This window comes from Pinus tabuliformis, chromosome 4_2 (genome assembly GCF_031772625.1).
Source record: "Pinus tabuliformis cultivar Carrire ecotype Pingquan chromosome 4_2, CPIR1, whole genome shotgun sequence".
Classification (NCBI taxonomy): Eukaryota; Viridiplantae; Streptophyta; class Pinopsida; order Pinales; family Pinaceae; genus Pinus; species Pinus tabuliformis.
Genome location: NC_142304.1, coordinates 583,374,085 through 583,395,870, shown reverse-complemented (window position 1 = coordinate 583,395,870; position 21,786 = coordinate 583,374,085). Strand labels below are relative to the sequence as shown.

Here is a 21,786-nt window from a genome sequence, read left to right as displayed (position 1 = left end):
CTTATATAAAAGAGTCACAAAACTTGCTCGCACACTTTGTCAAGATGGATCACAGAGTCTAGATCCATATTGGATCATCGATACAGGGTATTAACGTTTGTACAAATATTGATATAACAACACAAGGCTACGCATGCAGGGAAGAAAGACATGAAGAGTCTCTGTGAAGAGTCTCATCGCCAGCAGGCCAGGCCTGGCCTTTCATGGCCCATTACCATGGAAAAAACCATTTTTCTATGAAAAAAACAGATTAAACGAACGACAGAAAACACTCCAATCATCTAACACACATAATCAATGGCTCAAGATCGCACACGTCACATTTTAGGGATGTATTTCTCAGAGGGAACGCCTTACGGCGTAATTAAAACTATTTACAAATTTACAATAATACAAATCTAGATTTTTTTCTAAAACATAATTGAAACTATTTACCATAAATCCCAATCTTTGCCTACTCCACAAACAAACTTACAACTTTACCCTACATATTCATGTTGCAACTTATGAATATTAAGATGGGTGATGCTAATGGAATAATATCTGTGGCAACTTATTAATATTAAGACGGGTGATGTTAATGGAGTTTATCTGTGGATGTAATGTTTAAAGCGATAAAAATGTAATGAAAATGGTGGGATGTAATGAAAATGGTATGAAAAGGTTTAAAGTGCTAAGACTGGAATTAAGATGGTATCATAGAGTTTTGCAATGATACTACATGCAAAGAATGTACACTCTAGCGATGGGCATTTTTGTCAAACTTTTTGGAATGTGCTAAGTCAATTAGCAGAAAATGTTAGCCAGCGATAGGCATTTCTGTCAAACTTTTGGAATGTACCAAGTCAATTAACAGAAAATGCTAGCCAGCGATGGGCATTTTTGTCAAACTTTTGGGATGTATCAAATCAATTAACAGAAAATGCTTGAAAAGTATATAAAGAAATAAACAAATTTTATAATAATTAAAAAAATGAATCATGATTTAAATTTTCAATTCATTCCAAAGAAAGAAAGGGAAAACAATATGTATCTTTATCAGAAAGATCTTTACTGAGACGAACAACGAATAAACCATTAGGTTAAGCACATAAACTTTACAAGCATTGGTCAAGCATACAAACATTTGGATGACAAACATTTGGATAATCTAAAGATGAAAGATAGAGCAAGCATTGGTCAAGCATACAAATATTTGGATAATCTAAAGATGAAAGATAGAGCAGAAGCAAAATACATACTGATATATTAACAATTATTGTAGGCAGCATATACATTTTTGTTTTATATTGTAAAGGAGCACTAGATCTTGATTGCTAAGCCAGCAGAATCATGAAAATCCCAAATACTAGTTGGACACCTTTTATGTTTGTCTGGTAGCAAACATTGAGTTGCTGTGTCATTATCACTATCATCAAATGGATCAATTTCACTGCCACTACAAGCTGTGGGGCTGCTATCCTGCTTACCTTTGCTGCAATTCACAGAGGACTCACTTTGAAGCCTATAACCATATGCATGAAATCTATCAGAAGTATTAGTCTGGGGAGGGTTACCATTAGCTTGGACTGGAATTTGGTCCTTATCTTGATCACTCATCAAGTTAACAACATCAGGCTTTCTAAAATCATGGCTAGTAGATGTAAACAACTTTCTTCCTTGAAATGGTTGCCATTCAGTGTTGGAATGATATGGATTATTAATATTTTTAGTTTCAGAACTTCCCACATGATCAGATGTTGGGCCAATATTGTTTGTATATACTTTTCCAGAACTTAACTCTTCATCTTGACCAGTAATGTTGGTTGAAATTCCAGGGCTAGAATATCCCTTTGAATATATTTTGATGTCATTCTCATAGTTCTTGGTTTTCATTCGTGTAGTCTCATTAACTTCCTCTTCATATGATGCCCCCTCATCCTTTGATATATCATACTTCTTGGTTTTCATTTGTGTAGTCTCGTTAAGTCCCTCTTCATGTGATGCTCCCTCTGGTATATCATTGAAAGTTGATTCGAAACTTTCAAAAGCAGGTGAAGAGGCTGCTCTTGAAGAAAAGCTTCCGGATCCCGTTATTCCACGCGAAACTCTCCGAGCGCGATCGCGCTCTTCTTTCAGCAGTTTCTTTTGGTTAAGAAGTTCTAGGATTCTCTCTGCTTTTCTTTGGATACTCTGGCCCCAATCAAACCTGCATGAGAAAGTTAAAAAGGATTAATAAACAGGACGAGGAAGCATGGAGATGACATGAAAACTCTATGAATCGGAGGGTAATCAGCATCATATGTTCAGGGCTAAATTCAAATTTGTTTATTTCGTACTCTTAACTTCGATTCAGAATGATAAACTTTTTATTCAGCCTGCCACTCTTCACTGACACACGATTAAATAAAATTTGGATTGATTGATTTAGACCAACAATAGGCAGACTAATATTTCACTTGCTTGATTTCTAGGATTGATCTGAATGTTTTATTTATATATATACATACATTTTTTTTAAAAGAAAAGCATGGAACAACAGTGAACATATGTGAGATAACAATTTGGGGTATTCAATGCAACAACTTTGCGTTTCTGCAATTCATCTCGTGGAACAATTTCATTTGTCTGTACGACTGTAGAATGTTTATTCGCACGATTAATTGCATCTCTTGGAACAATTTCATTGATTAATTGCATCTCCTGGAACAATTTCATTTGTCTATACGACTGTAGAATGTTTATTCGCACGATTTCGCCCATTTGCAGCAGGATTTGGAGAAAAACATCTTATTCCTAGTGGAAAGAGAATTTTTAAATTTTTTCTGAGCAGTTAGGCAGTGAAAGGCTGTTATCATTGGATTGTGTAAGCATTACAACAAGGCACTTTCTTCAATTGCCCGGAAAATGTAATATTATTTTTATTAAAGACTATCATCATTGGATTGTGTAAGCCTTATAGTAAGGGACTTTTTTCAATTGCCCGGACAATGTAATATTATTATTATTATTATTATCCAATTTTAATTAAAGACAATTATTATTGGATTGTGTAAGCCTTAAAAGCAAGGTACTTTCTTCAATTGCCCGGAAAATGTATTATTATTATTATCCAATTTTAATTAAAGACAATTATTATTGAATTGTGTAAGCCTTACAGCAAAGGACTTTCTTCAATTGCCCGGAAAATGTAATATTATTATTATCCAATTTTAAAGTCACGACCAAGCCGAACACCAAATTAGTATATGAGACCCCCTTGTTTGTGGGACAAGGGACCCATTTCAGAAGAGCGATTTGACTGCTAAGTCTATGAAGGCATAGATTAGAACTCCTCTGATTTTGAACCTGTAACTGAGTAGATTGAAAATATGCTCTTAACCATTAAGCCCACTCAAGTTAATATTGCCCACTCAAATTAATATTAAAATAGATTGTATTTAAGCAAACTCCTCTGATTTTGAACTTGTAACCGATTAGATGAAACATATGCTCTTAACCATTAAGCCCACTCAAGTTAATATTACCCACTCAAATTAATATTAAAATAAATATTGCCCACTCAAATTAATATTAAAATAGATTGTATTTAAGCCACCACGCCAAAGTTGTTTTTAATATATGCCCCAATAAGTATAAATCATTCCACTCCACACCCCCACTCCAATAACTACAACTGCAATTCCTGCCATGTGTCTTTTTATGCCCCCAAATATTTACAAACCTCCCTACTCCACATCCCCACCCCAATACCTACAAACCTCCCTACTCCACATCCCCACCCCAACACCTACTATATGTCCTTTTTTACCCCCGATACGTATAAACATCCCTACTCCACATCCCCACCCCAATAACTACAAACCCAAATACCTGCTTATGTCTTTTTATACCCGAAATATCCATAAACCTTCCTACTCCACATCCCCACCCCAATATTCAAACTTTACTCTACATCCCCAACTCAATACAAATACAATATAATGACCCTTATGAATGAAGAGGTAAAAAATTAATTAACAAGGTGAAAAACCCCTTTTGTTCTGGGGATTATCTGGGGGAATGATTTAAAAACATTTGGAAATCACCAAAACAGTTTGGTTGATAGTATGAGATTATATAAATTCACTGAGATAAAGAATGAGCATATGTCGAGGTGACTGTGCATAATATGCAAGAGATTTTCTTTCTAACATAGCAGCTGGAAAAGGCTTCTGTCACATATCCTGCTTTTTAAATTTCTAATAAGTACAGATTATTCCAGTCTAAATTAACTTATCGACCTGTGTGATGTAGCCATTAGTCTAATCATAAAAATGCTTCAAATGAATCTAGCCTTGTCAAGGACTAGCTAAATTTGAATAACGTTTCAAATGAATCTAGCCTTGTGAAGGACTAACTAAATTTGAATAGCACTTGAGGTCCGTATCATTGTATGTTCACGCTCTGAATTATATCAGGTCAGTATGAAATATAATCAAACTGCTAATGAAGATGAAATGTCGAAGACAATAGTGTGTATCCTCAATCATAAATTTCAGGCACTGTACTGGTAATCTAGTCATATTACCCAAAATCAAAACGAAAATCAAAACGAAGTGTGTACTCCGAACACCCTTGAAGTTTTGGTGTTTGGAATCGCTTTCCAAGTAGAAGTAACAAACCAAGTATAAGTAACAAACCAGAACAATATATACAAGTAACAGTGTTTGGAATCGCTTTGCAAGTAGAAGTAAAGTAACAGTGTTTCGCTTTGCAAGTAGAAGTAAGAAGTAAAGTAACAGTGTTTGGAATTGCTTTGCAAGTAGAAGTAACAAACCAGAACAATAAATACAAGTAACAAACAAGAACAATATGTAAAGTAGAAAAGACAGGGGTTTGGAGTAGAGACAGAGGTTTGGAGTTTTCGTATTTGAAGTTGAATTACTCACACAATTTTATACAGAAACAGAGTGGATAAGGAGTGCTTTGAAGCCAAAGTAGAATTGAACATTGGATAAAGCATTTAGCCTGTTGCAACCTGCAAGCATAAGTCGATACTCGGTAATAAGAGCATTACTTGTAAAAGATGATTTTAGGTCATAATTGTGTTCTTGTGGTGCAATGCAAATGGCGAAAGTTGAAAGTTAGCTGCACAACAAAAATAGGGGAGTGTATAAGAGAAAAACTGAAAACCCCAAAAAAATCATATAAAATTCCATCCATTACCAAAAGCAACTATTTTCATCCATTACTGAAAGCAATTAAGAATAAAAAAGCTCGGTGGTGTTGGCACATCGCTTGACATGGCTAAAATGGTAGTCAAGCCAGACAATTAGATTGAAGCACCCCAGTTCGAAATTGAGTTCACTCTATTTCGCTTATGTTTTACACTACCAACTACATGGTAGTCAAGCCAGACAATTAGATTGAAGCACCCGAGTTCGAAATTGAGTTCACTATATTTTGCTTATGTTTTACACTACCAACTACCAAGCTATATTCGGATCGGATCATTCTCATTCATTGCTATACTATACTGTGGTGTAAATCCTATGAGCTATGTCCTTAACTTTTCTATTTTTTGTGGGTTATCTCTCTGCAATAATATCATGCCTTGATTTTCACAGATAGTATCCTCCAAATGATGATTTGATTTGATAAAATCTATATTCAGAAATTTATAACATTAGCCAAAATTATATAATTCATGGAAATATTCTAATGTATATATGGTAATTTGTAAAGTATCTCTGCGTTGAATTGGATCTATAAATATAACCTGAATAGGATTACCAGCTAATTTTAGAAAAACAATGATAATATATAGAAATACCCTAGCTCATCCACATGCTCAAAATGAGTGAGTTGGTGAAGAACATCCTTTTCACTTCGAAAGTCTGCTGCAAAACTCTCTGGACCATGTGTTAACAGGTACTCCAAAAGTACTAATGTTTTGAAAGCCTCTCTCCAACTCTTCGTATCCGAGACAGCCAACCTGGCAGTACAAACATTTCTTCGTTCAGTTATTTCCAAACCTCCAGGAGGGTTTGTTTTCATGTCACCAAAATCTCAACATTTCCTAGGACAAGGAGGAAAATTTCAAGCCAGTTTCAGTCCAAATATACCCAAACATAACTTTTTTCAGAGAAATCAAACCGTCAATACTGAAGTCTTTCATCTTTTACAATTAGAATCTTTCCAAGATATATCAAACTTGTAGTCTTTATCATACACAGTTTGTTTTAGAAAAACCTGATATTTATATTACTGAAAGGGGATCCAATTCTCTGCCTTCATAGATTACATGTTAAGCCATCAACATATTGATGTGGTAAATGGGGGATCATAATGAAACTTAAGGCACGTGGTCTGAAGATGTGAAACTTCAGGAATTTAAGGGACTAACAAACTGTTCATGTAGATTTCAATCCCAACATTAAAATCACAATGTTTTCATCACGTAACCAAAAAAACTTCAATTGGGCTTTTTACTTTGAATTCTGTAATGAATCTAAATGTAATAAAACAACAAATTTTTTCCTTTATACCCTGTTTTCAATGTAGATTTCAATCCCAACATTAAAATCACAATGTTTTCATCCCGTAACCAAAAAAATTCCAATTGGGCTTTTTACTTTGAATTCTGTAATGAATCTAAATGTGATAACACAGCAAAAGTTTTCCTTTATACCCTGTTTTCAATGAAGATTTCAATCCCAACATTAAAATCACAATGTTTTCATCACTTAACCAAAAAAATTCCAATTGAGCTTTTTATTTTGAATTCTGTAATGAATCTAAATGTAATAAAACAACAAAAATTTCCCTTTATACCCGGTTTTAAATGTTCTTTGATCCCGCTCTATCTACAGTAATGCCAACAATCAATTTTCATAAATATTAAAAAAAAAACAATTCCGTTTTGTTCTGGTGAACGGGAGTGATATTGCTACCTCTTATGTAAAATGTTGACAATTCTCGAGTAATCGTCCACTTCAAAGGAATATGATCCTTAGAATTTTGCACCAATCTACAGGAGTTGTGTGCCTCAGGAATCGCATAAATTAGATGCTATAGAAGGCTTGTAGTAAAGGAGACACTGAGTTCGCACGGATCTTATATAAAAGAGTCACAGAACTTGCTCGCACACTTTGTCAAGATGGATCACAGAGTCTGGATCTATATTGGATCATCGATACAGGGTATTAACATTTGTACAAATATTGATATAACAGCACAAGGCTACGCATGCAGGGAAGAAAGACATGAAGAGTCTCTGTGAAGAGTCTCATCGCCAGCAGAAGAGTCTCATCGCCAGCAAGCAGTCGCCAGCAGGCCAGGCCTGGCCTTTCATTGGCCATTACCATGGAAAAAACCATTTTTCTATGGAAAAAACAGATTAAACCAATGGCAGAAAACACTCCAATCATCTAACACACATAATCAATGGCTCAGGATCGCACACGTCACATTTTAGGGATGTCTTTCTCAGAGGGAACGCCTTACGGCGTAATAACAAATTTCCATGAGTATCATGCGAAACCGATCGGTTATTATGATCTCATTAGTGAAGTGTTGTAACATTTTTCTTTTATAAGATGTGTCTTAATGTTATATAACTGAAATATGCACCTTAAATATCTTATTGTCAACCTAAATTATAACCTTGTCTTTATAGGTTTTAACAAATTCTCAAGGGAAAGATTTGATGAAAATGGAATTGTGTTGGTCTTAACAAACATGTTCGGCAAAAAGGGTAGGTTGAAAATGATATTTTTTTTGGCCATTAGGGATGGAATTCGATAGTCAAATTCTTGATTTCATTATGCAATTTTCCAATTTATTCATTTATAATTTATTTTTTAATGACATTTTTGGCACTTTGGCAAGTTACTTTTTTATTATCACTTCTGTGAGTAATTTTTTCATTAATATACATAACATATAACACATTAGGTTCCACTTGTTTTAATTCTCAACCTTTGGAGTGAACATTCCAATATTTTGATGTGTTTAACCATGATAAAATTAAAATGCACATTATGGGGTACATCATTTATAATATTCTCTTTGAATATTTGTAGTGTTTTTTTTTTGTTTTTTTTGTTTGGTTTTTAAATCATTTTAAGCAATTTTGAATATGTTTTTGCCTAGGTTGAATATATGTTACTTGGTTCGAGATTCAAAGTAATTGATGCTTTGCTTGTCTTACCAATTTGCTTTGTACTGTTTTCTATTAAATTGTTGTGAGCATTTTCTCTTGCATCTCACAAGATAACTTGAGTTTACAAAACTCTCCGTTGAGTCTTTATTGCTCTTGTTCAAGCTCATGTTTAGTCATACTCATGCTCAATCGCGTTTTTGGGTTCTATGGAGTGGTGAATTTTATTGTACTTTTAAGTGGTTGTTTTTTATCCAATGAAAAAATCGAACTTTTTATTAAGGTACATAGTATATGCATTTAAGCGTTCAATAAACTGTATGACTTTGTTCAAAGCATAGAGTTGTTTTGAAATGGTAAGTTTGAGTGTCTTCTAACTCTACCATCTCATTTTTGCTAAAACAAGATCATTGAAATCATTATCTCGGGCCTCCTCAATGAGGAAAACAACCCAAATAGGATATGGTTAGCTTTCAGTAACTGTGCCCCAAAAAAGAGCATCATAAATTGATAATTGATAAAACCAAAGTACCAAAAGTAAGCCCTGAGCCATTCCCGGGCCTCCTCATAGAGGAAAACAGCCCAAACAGGAATAAGTTTAGCTTACAGTTTGACAATGTATTTAACCATGTTGTTGTTGTTTTCTAGAACTGGAATTAACATGATAATAAGTTTGGTCGCTGCTTAAAACTATAAAAACTAAACAATTAAACAATAATGAAAGTATCATAGGCCGAAGCCAAGAGTCTGTGTGGCAAGATTCTCAAAATGGTGGCTGATTCGACACACGGATCTCATCCAGTTCAGCTTCCTCTATCCTCCAATTGTCCAAATCTTGTTGTAGATCCGCTTTAGAAAGCTGGTCTGCTGTACTATTGCGTTCCCTGTAGATATGACAGTGAAAAATCATTAAAAATAGATTTTAAGTATTTTGCTTCTTCTAACAAAGGAGATATAATGTAATTCTGGCATCTTCTCTCGTCATTGAACCATTTAATAATATTCGTCGAATCCCTGAAGATCTGAACTGAGTGAATGCCTAGGTGAGTAAGCCAACAAAGGAGTAGTTTTAAAGCAAGAAGTTTTGCGTAATTGTTGGTTCCATTCCCCAATCCAACAAAGGCTTTTAGGCTCCTGTGGTCATTTAGATGTATCACCAATCTTGCCCCACATTTATTATTTTGATCTGAGGCCTCATCAAAATAGGCCCACGAAGTTCCTTCTCTTATTTGTTCCTCTCTTACGATTCGTGGGTTTGTATCCCGAATTGGCTTAGGAATACTTGAATAAATTGCAGTGCATCCTACAACAATGTGTCCTGCAGAGGGAGTTTGGTCTTTGAAAATATTGTTGTTGCGGGCCAACCAGATACCCCAGGCTATGATTAGGGGTATATTTTTCATATTGCCTTCTGGATAATCCTTCCACCATTTATTCCATACTTTTGATAGGTTTTCCCCTTCCCAGTTCATCCTAGTTTGAATCAATCTCCTTGATTCCATCCACACCTCCTTTGTGAATGAGCATCTTAGGAAGAGATGGTGGATCGTTTCTATGTCATTTTTACATAAGGCACACCTTCCTGGGCCCGACTTGTATCTCCTCTGTAATATGTCCCCGGTTGGCACTTTATTCCTTAGTATGCACTAGAAGAATATTCGTGCTTTTGTTGGGCAATGCAGCTTCCAGATGAGGCTCACCCATCATTCTCGATTCCCCCACCGCTTTCTTAACATGAGAAATTTATAGCCTTGTTTAGGAGAATAGGAGCTCGTGGGGGCATGTGCCCAGGCTCGCTGATCTGGTCTATCTCTAAGCCTGGCATTTGACCTGGTTAGTTCCTTGGTGAAGTTTTGCCACTCCTCCCTCCATTGTTGATTGAGATTTAGGTTAGTCCCAGATAACTAGGCTTGGCCCCATATCGTGGAATGACCATTTTTTTCTGATCTGGCCTATATGTTGGATGCCTCTTGAGACTAGCTGGTTTATAAGGCCCGGAGTTAGTGAAAATCCATCGTTGCACCCCACCCATGGATCCTTTCCTATCCTAACTTGTTCTCCATTTTTGATTTTCCAATAGAGGCCCTGTTGTATGATAATGAAGGCATTTGTGGTAGCTTTCCACACCACTAATGCATTCCCTCTCTTCTTATTTGGCATCTTGATCCAATTATCTAAAGGAATGGGATCAATGTACTTTTGTTTGACCATTATAGTCCACAGGTTTTCCATCTTTATTAATCTCCATCCTAGTTTTGTTGCTATAGACGGTCCAAAGGATGGTAACTCTTTTATTCCCCATCCTCCCCATTCCTTTGGTCTTGCCACCTTATCCCAGGCCACCCAGGGCAACACCAATTCCTCCTTCGAACCAACCCAAAGGAAACGATTGCATACTCGTCTGATCCTTTCTAGAATTCCTTTTGGAACCCATGTAAGTGTTGCCTAGTACACTGGAATGGTCAATAGGACTGATTTAATGAGTGTTAGTGTTCCTTCTCTGGACAACCATTTGAAACTCCAATGATTAATCCTGGATTCTAGTTTTGCCATCAACCAGAACCAATATTGTTTCCTATATGAGTGTAGCCTGAGGAAGAATCCTAGGTACTTGAAACTATCCTCCAACTTCCGATTTTCAGGGGGAAATTCTTCTGCTATATACTTAGATTCCATTCTATTAAATCCTTCTAGGATTAATGATGATTTCTCCTTATTGATGAGCATGCTTGTCGCCTTGAGGAAAAGTTCCAATATCTTTTTTAACTCCTTTGTTTCACTCCTTCCATTGCTGAAGAGAAGGATGTCATCCACAAGAAATAAATGAGTTATATATAGGTTGACTGCCACTTCAACTCCTTGGATATCTCCTTTCCTTATCCTTTTGCTGCTAGGAGGAAAAGGAGAGGAGATAAGGGGCAGCCTTGTCTTAGCCCTCTTTGACCTTGAAAAAAGGAGGATGTCGCTAACACCGCAAAGCTCACATTGTTCAAGCACCCCATGACCCATTTTTTGAAGTCCACTTGAAATCCCAGGTGAGTTAGAAGAATTCAAAGGTACATCCAATTGATTCTGTCATAAGCTTTAGAGAGATCAATTTTCACTACTGCTCCTTTGCTTTTTTTTACTTTTATGCTATGAATAGTTTCCTGAGCCACTGCTATCGCTTCATGAATCTGTCTTCCATCCAGGAATCCAAATTGTTCTTTTGAAATATGCCTTGAAAGCAGTGGCTTCAATCTGACAGCAATCACCTTTGCTATAATTTTGTCGATACAATTGCACAAAGAAATCGGTCTAAAATCCTCAAAAGAGGATGTTTCTTCCTTCTTTGGAATAAGGGCTATGAAAGTGGCATTAAAGGGTTCAAAAATTGCACCTTTTCTCCTGGACTCTTCAACCACATCAGTTAATTCACTGCCTATAGTCTCAAAAAAGTGTTGAAACCGCGCCACTGTCCAACCATCTGGACCTGGACTCTTGTCCTTTGGCATTGTTTTTATGATTCCTTCGACCTCCCCTCTTGTGACTTCCCCCATGAGCTCTTCAGAATCCTCCTCATCCACATAGCGAGGGAAGGCCTGATCTGTTCGGATCACCTCTGCTAACGACACTTCCAAAGGTGTTTTAAAAATATTTTTAAAGTGTCTTATTTCCATTGTGGATAATTCCTCAAATGAGTTTGCCTGCCTTCCATCCTCTGATTTTAATGACCAAATGGTATTTGCATTTTTCCTTCCTTTTGCATAATTTTGGAAAAATTTAGTGTTTTCGTCCCCAGCCCTTAACCAGATGGCCCTACTTTTCAAGCACCAGTGTTCTTCTCTTGCTAAAAGGATTTTTCTCCTTTGGGTTTCCAGCGACTTGATCCTATCCCTTTTTTCAGTTGTCCCGTATCCATTAGCTTTCAGACATTCGAGTTCATCGAGATCCACACATATTTGAATTAAATTTTCATCCTCTTTCAATTTCTTATCTCTGGCCCATTCAATCGTAGTCTTCTTAAGGCGTTTTAGGTTCTCCATAAAGTGGAAAGCTTTGTCCCCATTCTCACTTGGCCTCACAGGTCTCCAAGTTTTTTTAAAGAGGGTGTTATATGAATCCTCCACTAGCCAAGCTGGATTGAATTTGAAAGGAGATGCCAGCTTTCTGGGAGGCCCTTTTAATTTGAGCAAGACGAGTAGATGATTAGAATCACCTCCCTCCCCTACCTACTGACGGAACACAGGGATCTTTTCCGCTACCTCCTCTCTCAGGAGAAACCGATCTAGTCTTTTGGCCACTCGATCTTCCCCTGTTCTCCTATTCCTCCAGGTTGGTCTCAGTTTTAGCAGATTAATATCTAGCAACTTATTCTCTCTAATGATTTTTGAGAAAAAAAATCTGAGAGCAGATCTGCTCGTGCTGAGGGACCCATGGTTTCAGCAATACCCAGGGAAAAATTTAGGTTTCCCCCAATCACCAGGTTCGAGTTATCCATGATGGACTTTGAGCATAGATTATTCCAAAAGTGGACTCTGTGACATGGCCCATAAATATTGAGAATCAACAGGTTTGTGCAGAGCTCTAAGGAGTAAACTTCTATTCCGATCACCTGGTCCAGCCCCCAAGCATTCAGAACTCTTAATTTACCTTCTTTTACACCCAATGCTAGCCCCTCTAAACGACCTTTGGCATCCAAGGCTTGAATGTGCCATCCAGGCATTAGTTTAGACAAAGTTTTTGATACTTCAGTTCCAGTACCCAAAGTTTCTTGTAAAAGTAGAATGTCTGGGTTGTAATTGCGAATCACCTCCTTTAGAGCCAGTTTTTTGGGACCACTGGCTAAACCCCTACAATTCAGGGATAGCATAATTATTGGATTACCTCTGGGGGTTTTGCACTGCTCTAAGCACCCCGAAGATGGACATTTGCTTCCCATCCGCAATGTCCAATTTGGTTCGCAATTGAGCCTTAGACAAGTTTGATTTCCTCCCTCTAGCCTTCTGGTTCCGTTCTTGGATATTCTGCATTCCAAGCCCTCCTACAGCCTCCCAAGGAAGAGGTTTTTTCTTGCGGGGTCTAAGATTGTAGAAGGGTTTAACAACATGGGTATCAACAAAGTTCGTGACTTCCTCACCCTTCCCAGTCTTCCAGTGTAGATCTAAATCAGGGATTGATGTAATAATACTATCCGGTTGTTCATTAGCCATGTTTGAAAAGGGAAATACAAGATTCCGAGGCCTGGAGGGGCCAAACACTGATGTAGGAAGAACAAAAAAATGAACAAGAGAATTATGAGTAGTAGAAACCAGAACCATACCCTCTTTTGGATGAGTAAGGCTCCCGACCTCCACTGTTGTTGGTTCCGGACTTGTCTCCTTCTCCTACTGAATATGATGAATTACTGGATGATCTTCTTCCTGCACTTCCATGTTCTCCACGGTACCTGAGGCTTATCAATATCCATATGATCATCCCCCGATCCCTTATTCGTCTTTCCCCCTTGTTTTCCTCCTTTGCTATTTTCCCTCCCTTTTCCTTCCTCTGCTTTCTTCTTTGCCTGAAACCCATCAGACATTCTTTTGCCAGGTGTCCATATTTATGACACCTGTGACCTCTGAATGACAGGTGTTCATAATCTAACATTTGAGTATAAGTGAAATCCTTGTATTGTAAATTTATTTCCTCTGCCAAACCTTCACGGGGGTTTAAGCTTACCAATATACGGGCCATCCCTTTGATCTCTTGTTTGTCGTAACAACATATCTGCTTCCATGAATTTCCCTAGGTGATTGCCAATGGCCTTGAATACTGATTCGAGCCAGAGAAATGACAAAAGTCCTGACATGCGTACCCACGCAGGTGATTCGTCTACTCTTTGCCTCTGTGCATCAAACATGGGGTTCCATTTCTTAAAGAAAATCAGGTATCTCTTGAAACACCAATTCCTCACCATGACCCATTCCGCTGATTCTCTCTTCCCGAACTTGACCATGAACCAACCTTTCGCCAGTGTAGTGACCACAAAATCTAAGTCCAGTGCTTCCTGCCAGTTTTTTGTGGTCCATTCTTGAATATAGCTGGCAGAGTATTTCTTTCCTCTTGCCCTTCCTACCAAGGTTAGTTCAGCGACCTCCATGGCCTCGTCGATTTGGACATCCATTCCCAGGACCAAGTTAGCTACAGTCTCACTTTTCTTGATTATTTTATGCTTTTTCCTTTTCTCCCCCCGCCTGCCGCTGTCGAAACCCTCCCTCCCTGGTTTGAATGTTTGCTTCCACATTGGCTGCTGCTGCCGGGAGCATTCCTGAACGCCCCTCTTTCCTGTATATTCTGAGCCCTTCGAAGAACCTTTCGCCTACTTGATTCGTCTCTTCTACCCCTGAGGTAAATTCATTGCCACCAGACGACCTTTCCCTTTCGATTATAGTTTCCTTCCCAGTGTCGGTCTGCTTGGCCCCTCCTCTTTTACCACTCTCCTCAAACCTATCTCCAATCGCCTTCTGGCCACCTAACGAGTCCTCCGCTATCTCTAACAGGGCAGTGATGCCCGCCCCTGTAAATGGGTTTTGCTACAAGGAACTTCTACTTCCATTAGTATGCGGGCTTCTGCCTGCAAGGGTTTTATTCAGGCTCAACCCAATCTCTTTTCCCGACCCTAACCCCTCCGCCAGGCAGGTGCGTCGACCTTCTTGGCCTTTAAATCCACAACTGATTACTATATCCTCTAAACCGCCTGAGTAAAATTGATTGAGAGAACGAGGAGGGTTGTAACTTACTTGAAAACCTTCGCTATCCGCTGCTCTGTGCTCAGAAAAGGACGACCTCTCTTGCAATTGCTGCCCTTCCGAGCTTTCTAGACACGACAACCCTAAACTTTCCTCCAAGAGTCCTAGGGATTTGCTCTTCTTCCAACCCGCTTCCAAACCTCCTTTCTTCCTCCTTGAACGTCTAGCTGGATGAATATACCGTTCTATATTTTGGTTCATTACCTCCAAACCCCAGACCGACAGTATGTCCCCGGTTCGGGGTCCAGATCAATGATATCACTCTGTTTGACCATCTTCCACCCTCATGTTCCCTGTTAACAGCTTAGCATAGAAAACGACCTTATCTTCTCTGACTTTAGGCGCGCGCTTAGGATAGAAGGCGGCAACACAACTTAGTTTATCCCTGAAATCCGTTTCACCTTAAGTGTTTGTAACAACTGTGGTTTTATACAATAATTATAATTTTTATAACTAATATATATATATATATATATCTATATATATATATATATATATATATATATATATCTATATAGTAATTTAGACGTTTTCAAGTTTTCAAGATAGTAGAAGCTGCAAACAATACACTCCACTTTCAATAATATGACTACACTTGTTTTCCATCTTAAATGTCAACATTGAGACTTTCAACATGTTTTCTCTCAATCATCTTGTTTCAAGAACAATTAATTTGGATTTTTAACCTCTCATCAATATAATAATCAACCTAACACTTTATTTCACATGATGTTTTGAGAAACTTTGAAATGGATTTGGAGAAAAAAATGAAACCATTTAAAAATTTGAAACCAATTTCCATATTAACTATTGATAGACACATTTTCAATCTGTTAGTCAATACTCTCGTGAAACTAATTATTATGACAAATATACATTGCTACCAAATTCATTTATTAATAAGTTATGGAAAAATCTTCAAATATTTTTAGAAAATATCTTTCAAAAACTAAAATTTTCAAATATAAAACTAGCATGACCACATTAATATTTATTAATATAATTAATATACGAAAATCGACATCATTTTTTATCCAACTTTAAACTACTATCAAAAGCACATGCATTAACCAAGTAAATTAGTAAATATAATAATGCTTTTTCCATTATATCAACAACATATTCTTAAGCATCCATCTGCCCTTCAACTATGATCAAACTGATATCATGCCTGATTTGATAGAAAAATAAATATGAAAATATATTTTAAAAGAGACAAAGCATAATCAGAAATGTACTGAAGGTATTATTTAGGAAACGATTCACTGTATTCATCGTTTCTTCTAACTTATATATAAAATATTGAAGATTGAAAAAAAATTGATAAAAAATTTAAATTTTAAACATTGATACAAATTTATTGGTACTCTTTCCTGGCTCTGTTTATTCTATGTTTATGTCTGATATTTATAAATAATTTAAAACAACTGTGTGTTTTGGTTATCAATATAGATGTAGCCATTCAACTGATTTCATTGCGTAGGATGGGATAATTTGATTATGCAACAAGTAGGGAAGATTATATGAAAAATTTGATTGTATAGGGAGTAGAAGCACTAGAGATCCAATTTGATGGTATGGAGGAGAGAGAAAACCGCCGCTCATCGCATGCTAACGCACGAGCAAGTCAACCGCGCGAAATGAGCGAATATCGTAGGATTTGGGGGCTCCAGATTTGATGGCGGAGATCGCGCCCGCTGGAGGAACCAGATTTGATAGGGGATTAAGCCATGGCATAAAGAATTCTGAAGTTCAATTTGACAGCTGAGATGGTGGATGACTCATTCCACAACGTAACCGAAAATAACCGAACTGACGAGGAAGAGCTGGCGCAGTTCGTAAGAGGACAAGTGGCCACTCCCTGTGAGCCGTTGATGATGATGCAGAGATAGGGAACTCCAAACGAACAACAACAGGTGAATCAAACGGGTGGAAGAGGAAGCAAATAGTTAGGGACAAATTGGCTTTAAGCCATGGATAGACGGAGAAAAAAAAATGAAGACAGAAAAAGCGAGAGCAAAGAAAAGACAGTAAAGCAAGAAACAGAAACAGAGAACCGAGCTAACCTAAGGCAGACAGAAAGCTTGAGAGGTTCAAACCATCCCTGAGAGGATCTGTCGGGAATTAAGCACCACATTGGGCTCCTTCCATTAAAGACTAGAGAGGTCAAGATTTGGTAAGGATAGAGTCTGTGCACTCTAGTGGCTTGGGGGATCCAAGAACCACCCTACCAAACATTATTCTGTTTCAGGAGACTCAAATTGAGCTCCTCATTGTAAATATCTGCTTTAAAGACACAATAAAAGAAGGCCGCCACTGAAAGCTGGACCGGAGATGTAGCCCTGGAGAATAGGGTGAACTCCTTATTAATTTGTTGTGTTCTTGTATTTGCTTACTGTGTTTCTCTTGTTGTTTTCCATTGTCCAGTGTCTGTGTATTTTGCAATTTGATCGATTCGTTGCCTAAAATAACATAGACACACACAACACATGAGTCTGTAATACCTTTGTTCAATAATTATTTAACTGAGATCACTCAAGGGTGATTTTCAGATCAAGTGGTATCAGAACTTAGGCTGTTAAGGTTAGGCAAGCTTGTGTTGGTTTAGCTGTTGAATGCTAACTAGATCAAAGCTCAAATTAGGAGAAGGAGAGTTGGTCAAAACTAATCCTAAAATTGGGAGAGTCTATCCTCGGAAGACAATGTCAAAGGAAGGTTCTATGGGGCCAAACCCTCAATTCATAGATAGTTTCCTAGCCATAAAGTCTATGGTAGAAGAAATGTATAGGGACTTTAGAAAACATAAGGATGAAGATTCATTAGGCTTTAGGCAAGACAAAGGAGAAGATGAGTCTCACTACCATGACCACTCAAAAGGAAAAGGGAAAGAGGAAAACTTTCTCACACCTCCTAACAACCCTGAACACAAAAAGAAAGCATCTTTGATCACACTAGATGTTAAATTTGATCTACCTATATATGATGGAGAGTTGAATGCAGAAAAGTTGGACAATTGGATTAGACAAATTGATGTTTATTGCAGAGTACAGAACATCGATTCAAACAAGAGCAAGATTCAGCTGGCAAGCCTACACCTTGGAGGCACTGCTTTAGTTTGGTGGGAAGGTAGGATCCAAGCTGACATGAAAAGGCATGGTAAGACCATCTCTGTCCGGAGTGAATTTGTTTCTGCAATAAAAAAGCAGTTCTATCCATTGTCCTACATGTAACAAGCCATGATCAGTTGGCAAACTCTTCAACAGTTGAAAGGGAAAAGTGTGCAAGGGTACACTCAAGAATTTAGAAAGAGAGCATTGATTCTAGGAATCTCATTAGACTCACCAGAGACTCTGTTGAAGTACATTGGTGGTCTACACAGCTACATGAGGCATACCATCCTCATGTTTAATCCCACTAGTATAGATGAGGTATTTGTACAAGCTACTCATCTAGAAGCTAGAGGAAAGAATGGAAATCCAGAAGTTGGGGGATCATCCCAACCCACTGCAAGCAAGAATAAAGAGAAAAGAAAGCAGAAATGGAAAGCAAGGAAGGCTAACACTGCATAGAAGAGCAAGGCTGCATGCACTCACTGTAGAAAGGATGGGAATGATGATGAGCATTGTTGGATTTTGCATCCAGAGCTGAGACCTAAGAAGTTCGAGGGCAAGAAGAAGAAGACTACTGCAGCTATTCAGAAAGATTTGGGGTTAGACTCGGGAGATGAAACAACCATTGCAGCCACAGGTATAAAAGGATAGAATTCTGAAGCATCTACTATTAATTCTGCACAATCTACTATTGATGAAAAAAATGAGAGAAAAGGACATGAGATTTTCCATATTCGAGTTATTTCCAAACATCAAAAGAGTGATACTTTGTTTGATAGTGGCTCACAAGTAAATTTAATTTCTGAAGCAATTGTAAAGAAGTTGGGATTAGTAACTACACCTCACAAGAAATCATATCCATTAGGATGGCTAAATGATAAAGCACAACTACAAGTGACTAGACAGTGCAAACTCAAGTTTTCTTTTGGGTCAGCATTTGTAGACGAGGTTGAGTTAGACATAATTACTTTGGATATATGTGGAATTGTTTTAGGAAGTCCTTACTTGTATGACATAAAAGCCATTTTCTATAGAGATGAGAACAAGTATCTACTTGTTGAAGATGGAATCGAATACTTTGTAAGAGCTCATAAGCTCAAGAATAATTATACTCTCATAAACTCAAGGCAGATGAAAAGAATGATAAATTCATGCAAACAGTTCTTACTAATGGTTGTAAAGGAAAAGAAACCTAAAAAAACCAATGTATTTGAGGGTTGTAATGCTAAAAAACAAGCTGATTTAGAGAAGGTTGTTTCAGAGTATGATATCTTGTTTCAAGAACCTAAAGGTCTGCCACCCAAAAAGGAAATAGTACATGATATTATTTTGAAGCAAGATGCTCCTTTGCCTAACATTGGAATGTACAGGTTTTCTGCTTTAGAGAATGATGAAATCAAGAAGCATGTGTAGGAGTTGCTCGAGAAAGGGTTCATCAGACCTAGCACATCACCATGTGGGTCACCAATCGTTTTGGTGAGAAAGAAAGATGGCTCGTGGAGAATGTGCATTGATTACCGAGCACTGAATAAGATAAAAATTAAAAATCGTTATCCCCTTCCTCGCATAGATGATCTTCTAGATCAATTGAAAGAAGCTGTTTATTTTTCCAAGCTAGACTTGCACAGTGGATACCATCAGGTTAGAGTTGCAGAACAAGATGCATGGAAGACTGCTTTCAAAACAAAGCAGGGATTGTATGAGTGGCTGGTTATGCCTTTTGGCTTAACTAATGCTCCTGCTACTTTCATGATATTAATGAATGATGTACTCAGACCTTTTCTTGATGATTTTGTTATTGTGTATCTGGATGACATTCTGATTTTTAGCAAAACATGGGAAGAACACTTAAAGTGTGTTAAGCAGACATTAGATGTTTTGAAAAGAGAAAAAATTTATGTCAAACTCTCAAAATGTGAATTGGCAAAACATCTCTGAATTATTTGGGTCATATAGTAGGGGGTGGTGAATTGAAGATAGATCCCTCTAAGGTGGCAATCATTGTAAACTGGTCAAAACCCAAATCTGCTACAGAAGTTAGAAGCTTCTTAGGAGCAGCACAATACTGGAGAAAGTTCATTTCTAACTTTTCCTCAATTGCAGCTCCCTTACATGCTTTAACAGGATTGAACAAGGTGTTTCAGTGGAGAGGCAAATAGCAGAAAGCCTTTGACACCTTGAAAGAAAAGATTAGTACAACACCTGTACTAGCACTGCCTGATCTTCAAAGACCATTTGAAATCCAAACAGATGCTAGTGACTATGCCATGGGAATAGTGTTGACACAACACTGTACCCATATGTTATCATTTTGAGACTTTTAATCTTGCAGTAGTTAACTATCCTACATATGATAAAGAATTGTATGCATTAGTATAGAGTGTGAAAAAGTGGAAACATTACTTAATGGGCAAAGAGATAGTAATACATACTGATCATCAACCACTTCAATATCTACACTCCCAAACTAAGTTGCAGCAATCAAGACACTATAGATGGATGTGTTTTCTACAACAGTTTCATTTAGTCATCAGATATAAAAAGGTCATACACAATAAAGTTGCAGACATGTTATCTAGACCCATTATAAATGCATCTACTATACTTAAGCATAATTTTGTGCTACATGAAAGCTACATTGAACAATATTCTCAAGATATAGACTTTAAAGATGTATATGCAACTTCAAGTCAAGGAAAACGAGTAGAAGAATTGGATTATCATGTAAAGGACCGAATCTTATACCATTGAGGGAAGTTATGCATTCCACAAACTGAGAGAGTAAATATAATTAGAGAAGCACACACTTCTCTGATATCAGGTCACTTTGGGGTAAGTAAAACAGTTGCACAGCTGCAAAGATTTTGTTATTGGCCAAAAATGAATGAGACAGTTTCTAAATATGTAAGAGGGTGTACTATGTGTGCTAAAAGCAAGCCCAGCAATAGAAAACTAGGCTTGTACACTTCATTACTAGTTCCTTCTCACCCTTGGGAAAGTGTTTCCATGGATTTTGTTGGAGGACTGCCTAAATCTAGGAAAGGTCATGATTATCTATATGTTGTTGTAGATAGGTCAACAAAATGTGTATTTTGATACCTTGTAATAAATAGATTACAGTTGAACAAACTGCAAAACTGTTCTTTGAACATGTATGGGTTCATTTTGGATTACCCACTTCCATTGTATCTGATCGATACACCCGATTTGTGGGGAAGTTTTGGTCAAGTCTGTGGGAACTGATGGACACCAAACTGAAGAAAAGCACATCTTTTCATCCATAAATTGATGGCTAGACAGAAGTAGTTAACAGGACAATGGTCCAGTTACTCAGAGGATATTGTAGCAAAAATCCTAAACTTTGGGATGAACATTTATGTTATGTGCAGCATGCTTACAACAGAGCAAAACATTCTTCTACACAGAGATCTCCTTTTGAGACCTGTTTTGGTTTCACACCAAGATCTCCTTTTGATTTTGTCTTTGGTAAAGAAACCACAGTTGAGGGACACAGTGATGTGGATAGGGCAACTAGGTTCATTGAACAAGTCCAGGAGATCCACCAGGCAGTACAGGAACAACTGGAAAAGAGCCAAGCCAAATACAAGGCAAGGCATGACAAGCATAAGATGGAGCATAGTTTCCAAGTTGGTGACCAAGTCTGGCTGTATATCAGCAAGGATAAGATGCAAGGTGAAGGTAAAAAGCTAAAGTCGATCTACCAGCTTACATGCACATATACTCAGTCGCAAATGCAGATTGCTTGAGGCTATTTGAACCTTCA

The 21,786-nt window shown here is 37.5% G+C and overlaps 1 protein-coding gene across 1 annotated transcript; it reads right to left on the bottom strand.

Annotated features, from left to right (window-relative positions):
• Positions 1–1,218: 1,218 nt before the first annotated feature.
• LOC149170640 (uncharacterized) lies at positions 1,219–13,682 on the bottom strand. The gene is made up of 7 exons (XM_089425665.1): positions 13,510–13,682; positions 12,755–12,954; positions 11,183–11,735; positions 8,912–9,006; positions 6,915–6,972; positions 5,795–5,956; positions 1,219–2,188 (listed from the first exon to the last, which is right to left on the bottom strand). Exons 1-7 carry the CDS (start codon positions 13,680–13,682, stop codon positions 1,303–1,305), a joined length of 2,127 nt encoding a protein of 708 aa, XP_089281791.1. The 3' UTR covers positions 1,219–1,302.
• Positions 13,683–21,786: the final 8,104 nt, after the last annotated feature.

Coding starts and splice junctions, on each gene's coding strand:
- LOC149170640 (XM_089425665.1), bottom strand. CDS start 13,682: ATGTCTGATGGGTTTCAGGCAAAGAAGAAAGCAGAGGAAGGAAAAGGG. Junction 6,973..8,911: donor AGCTGAACTGGATGAGATCC/GTGTGTCGAATC, acceptor CAAAATTCTAAG/GATCATATTCCTTTGAAGTG. Junction 2,189..5,794: donor GAGCATGTGGATGAGCTAGG/GTATTTCTATAT, acceptor TTTCTCATGCAG/GTTTGATTGGGGCCAGAGTA.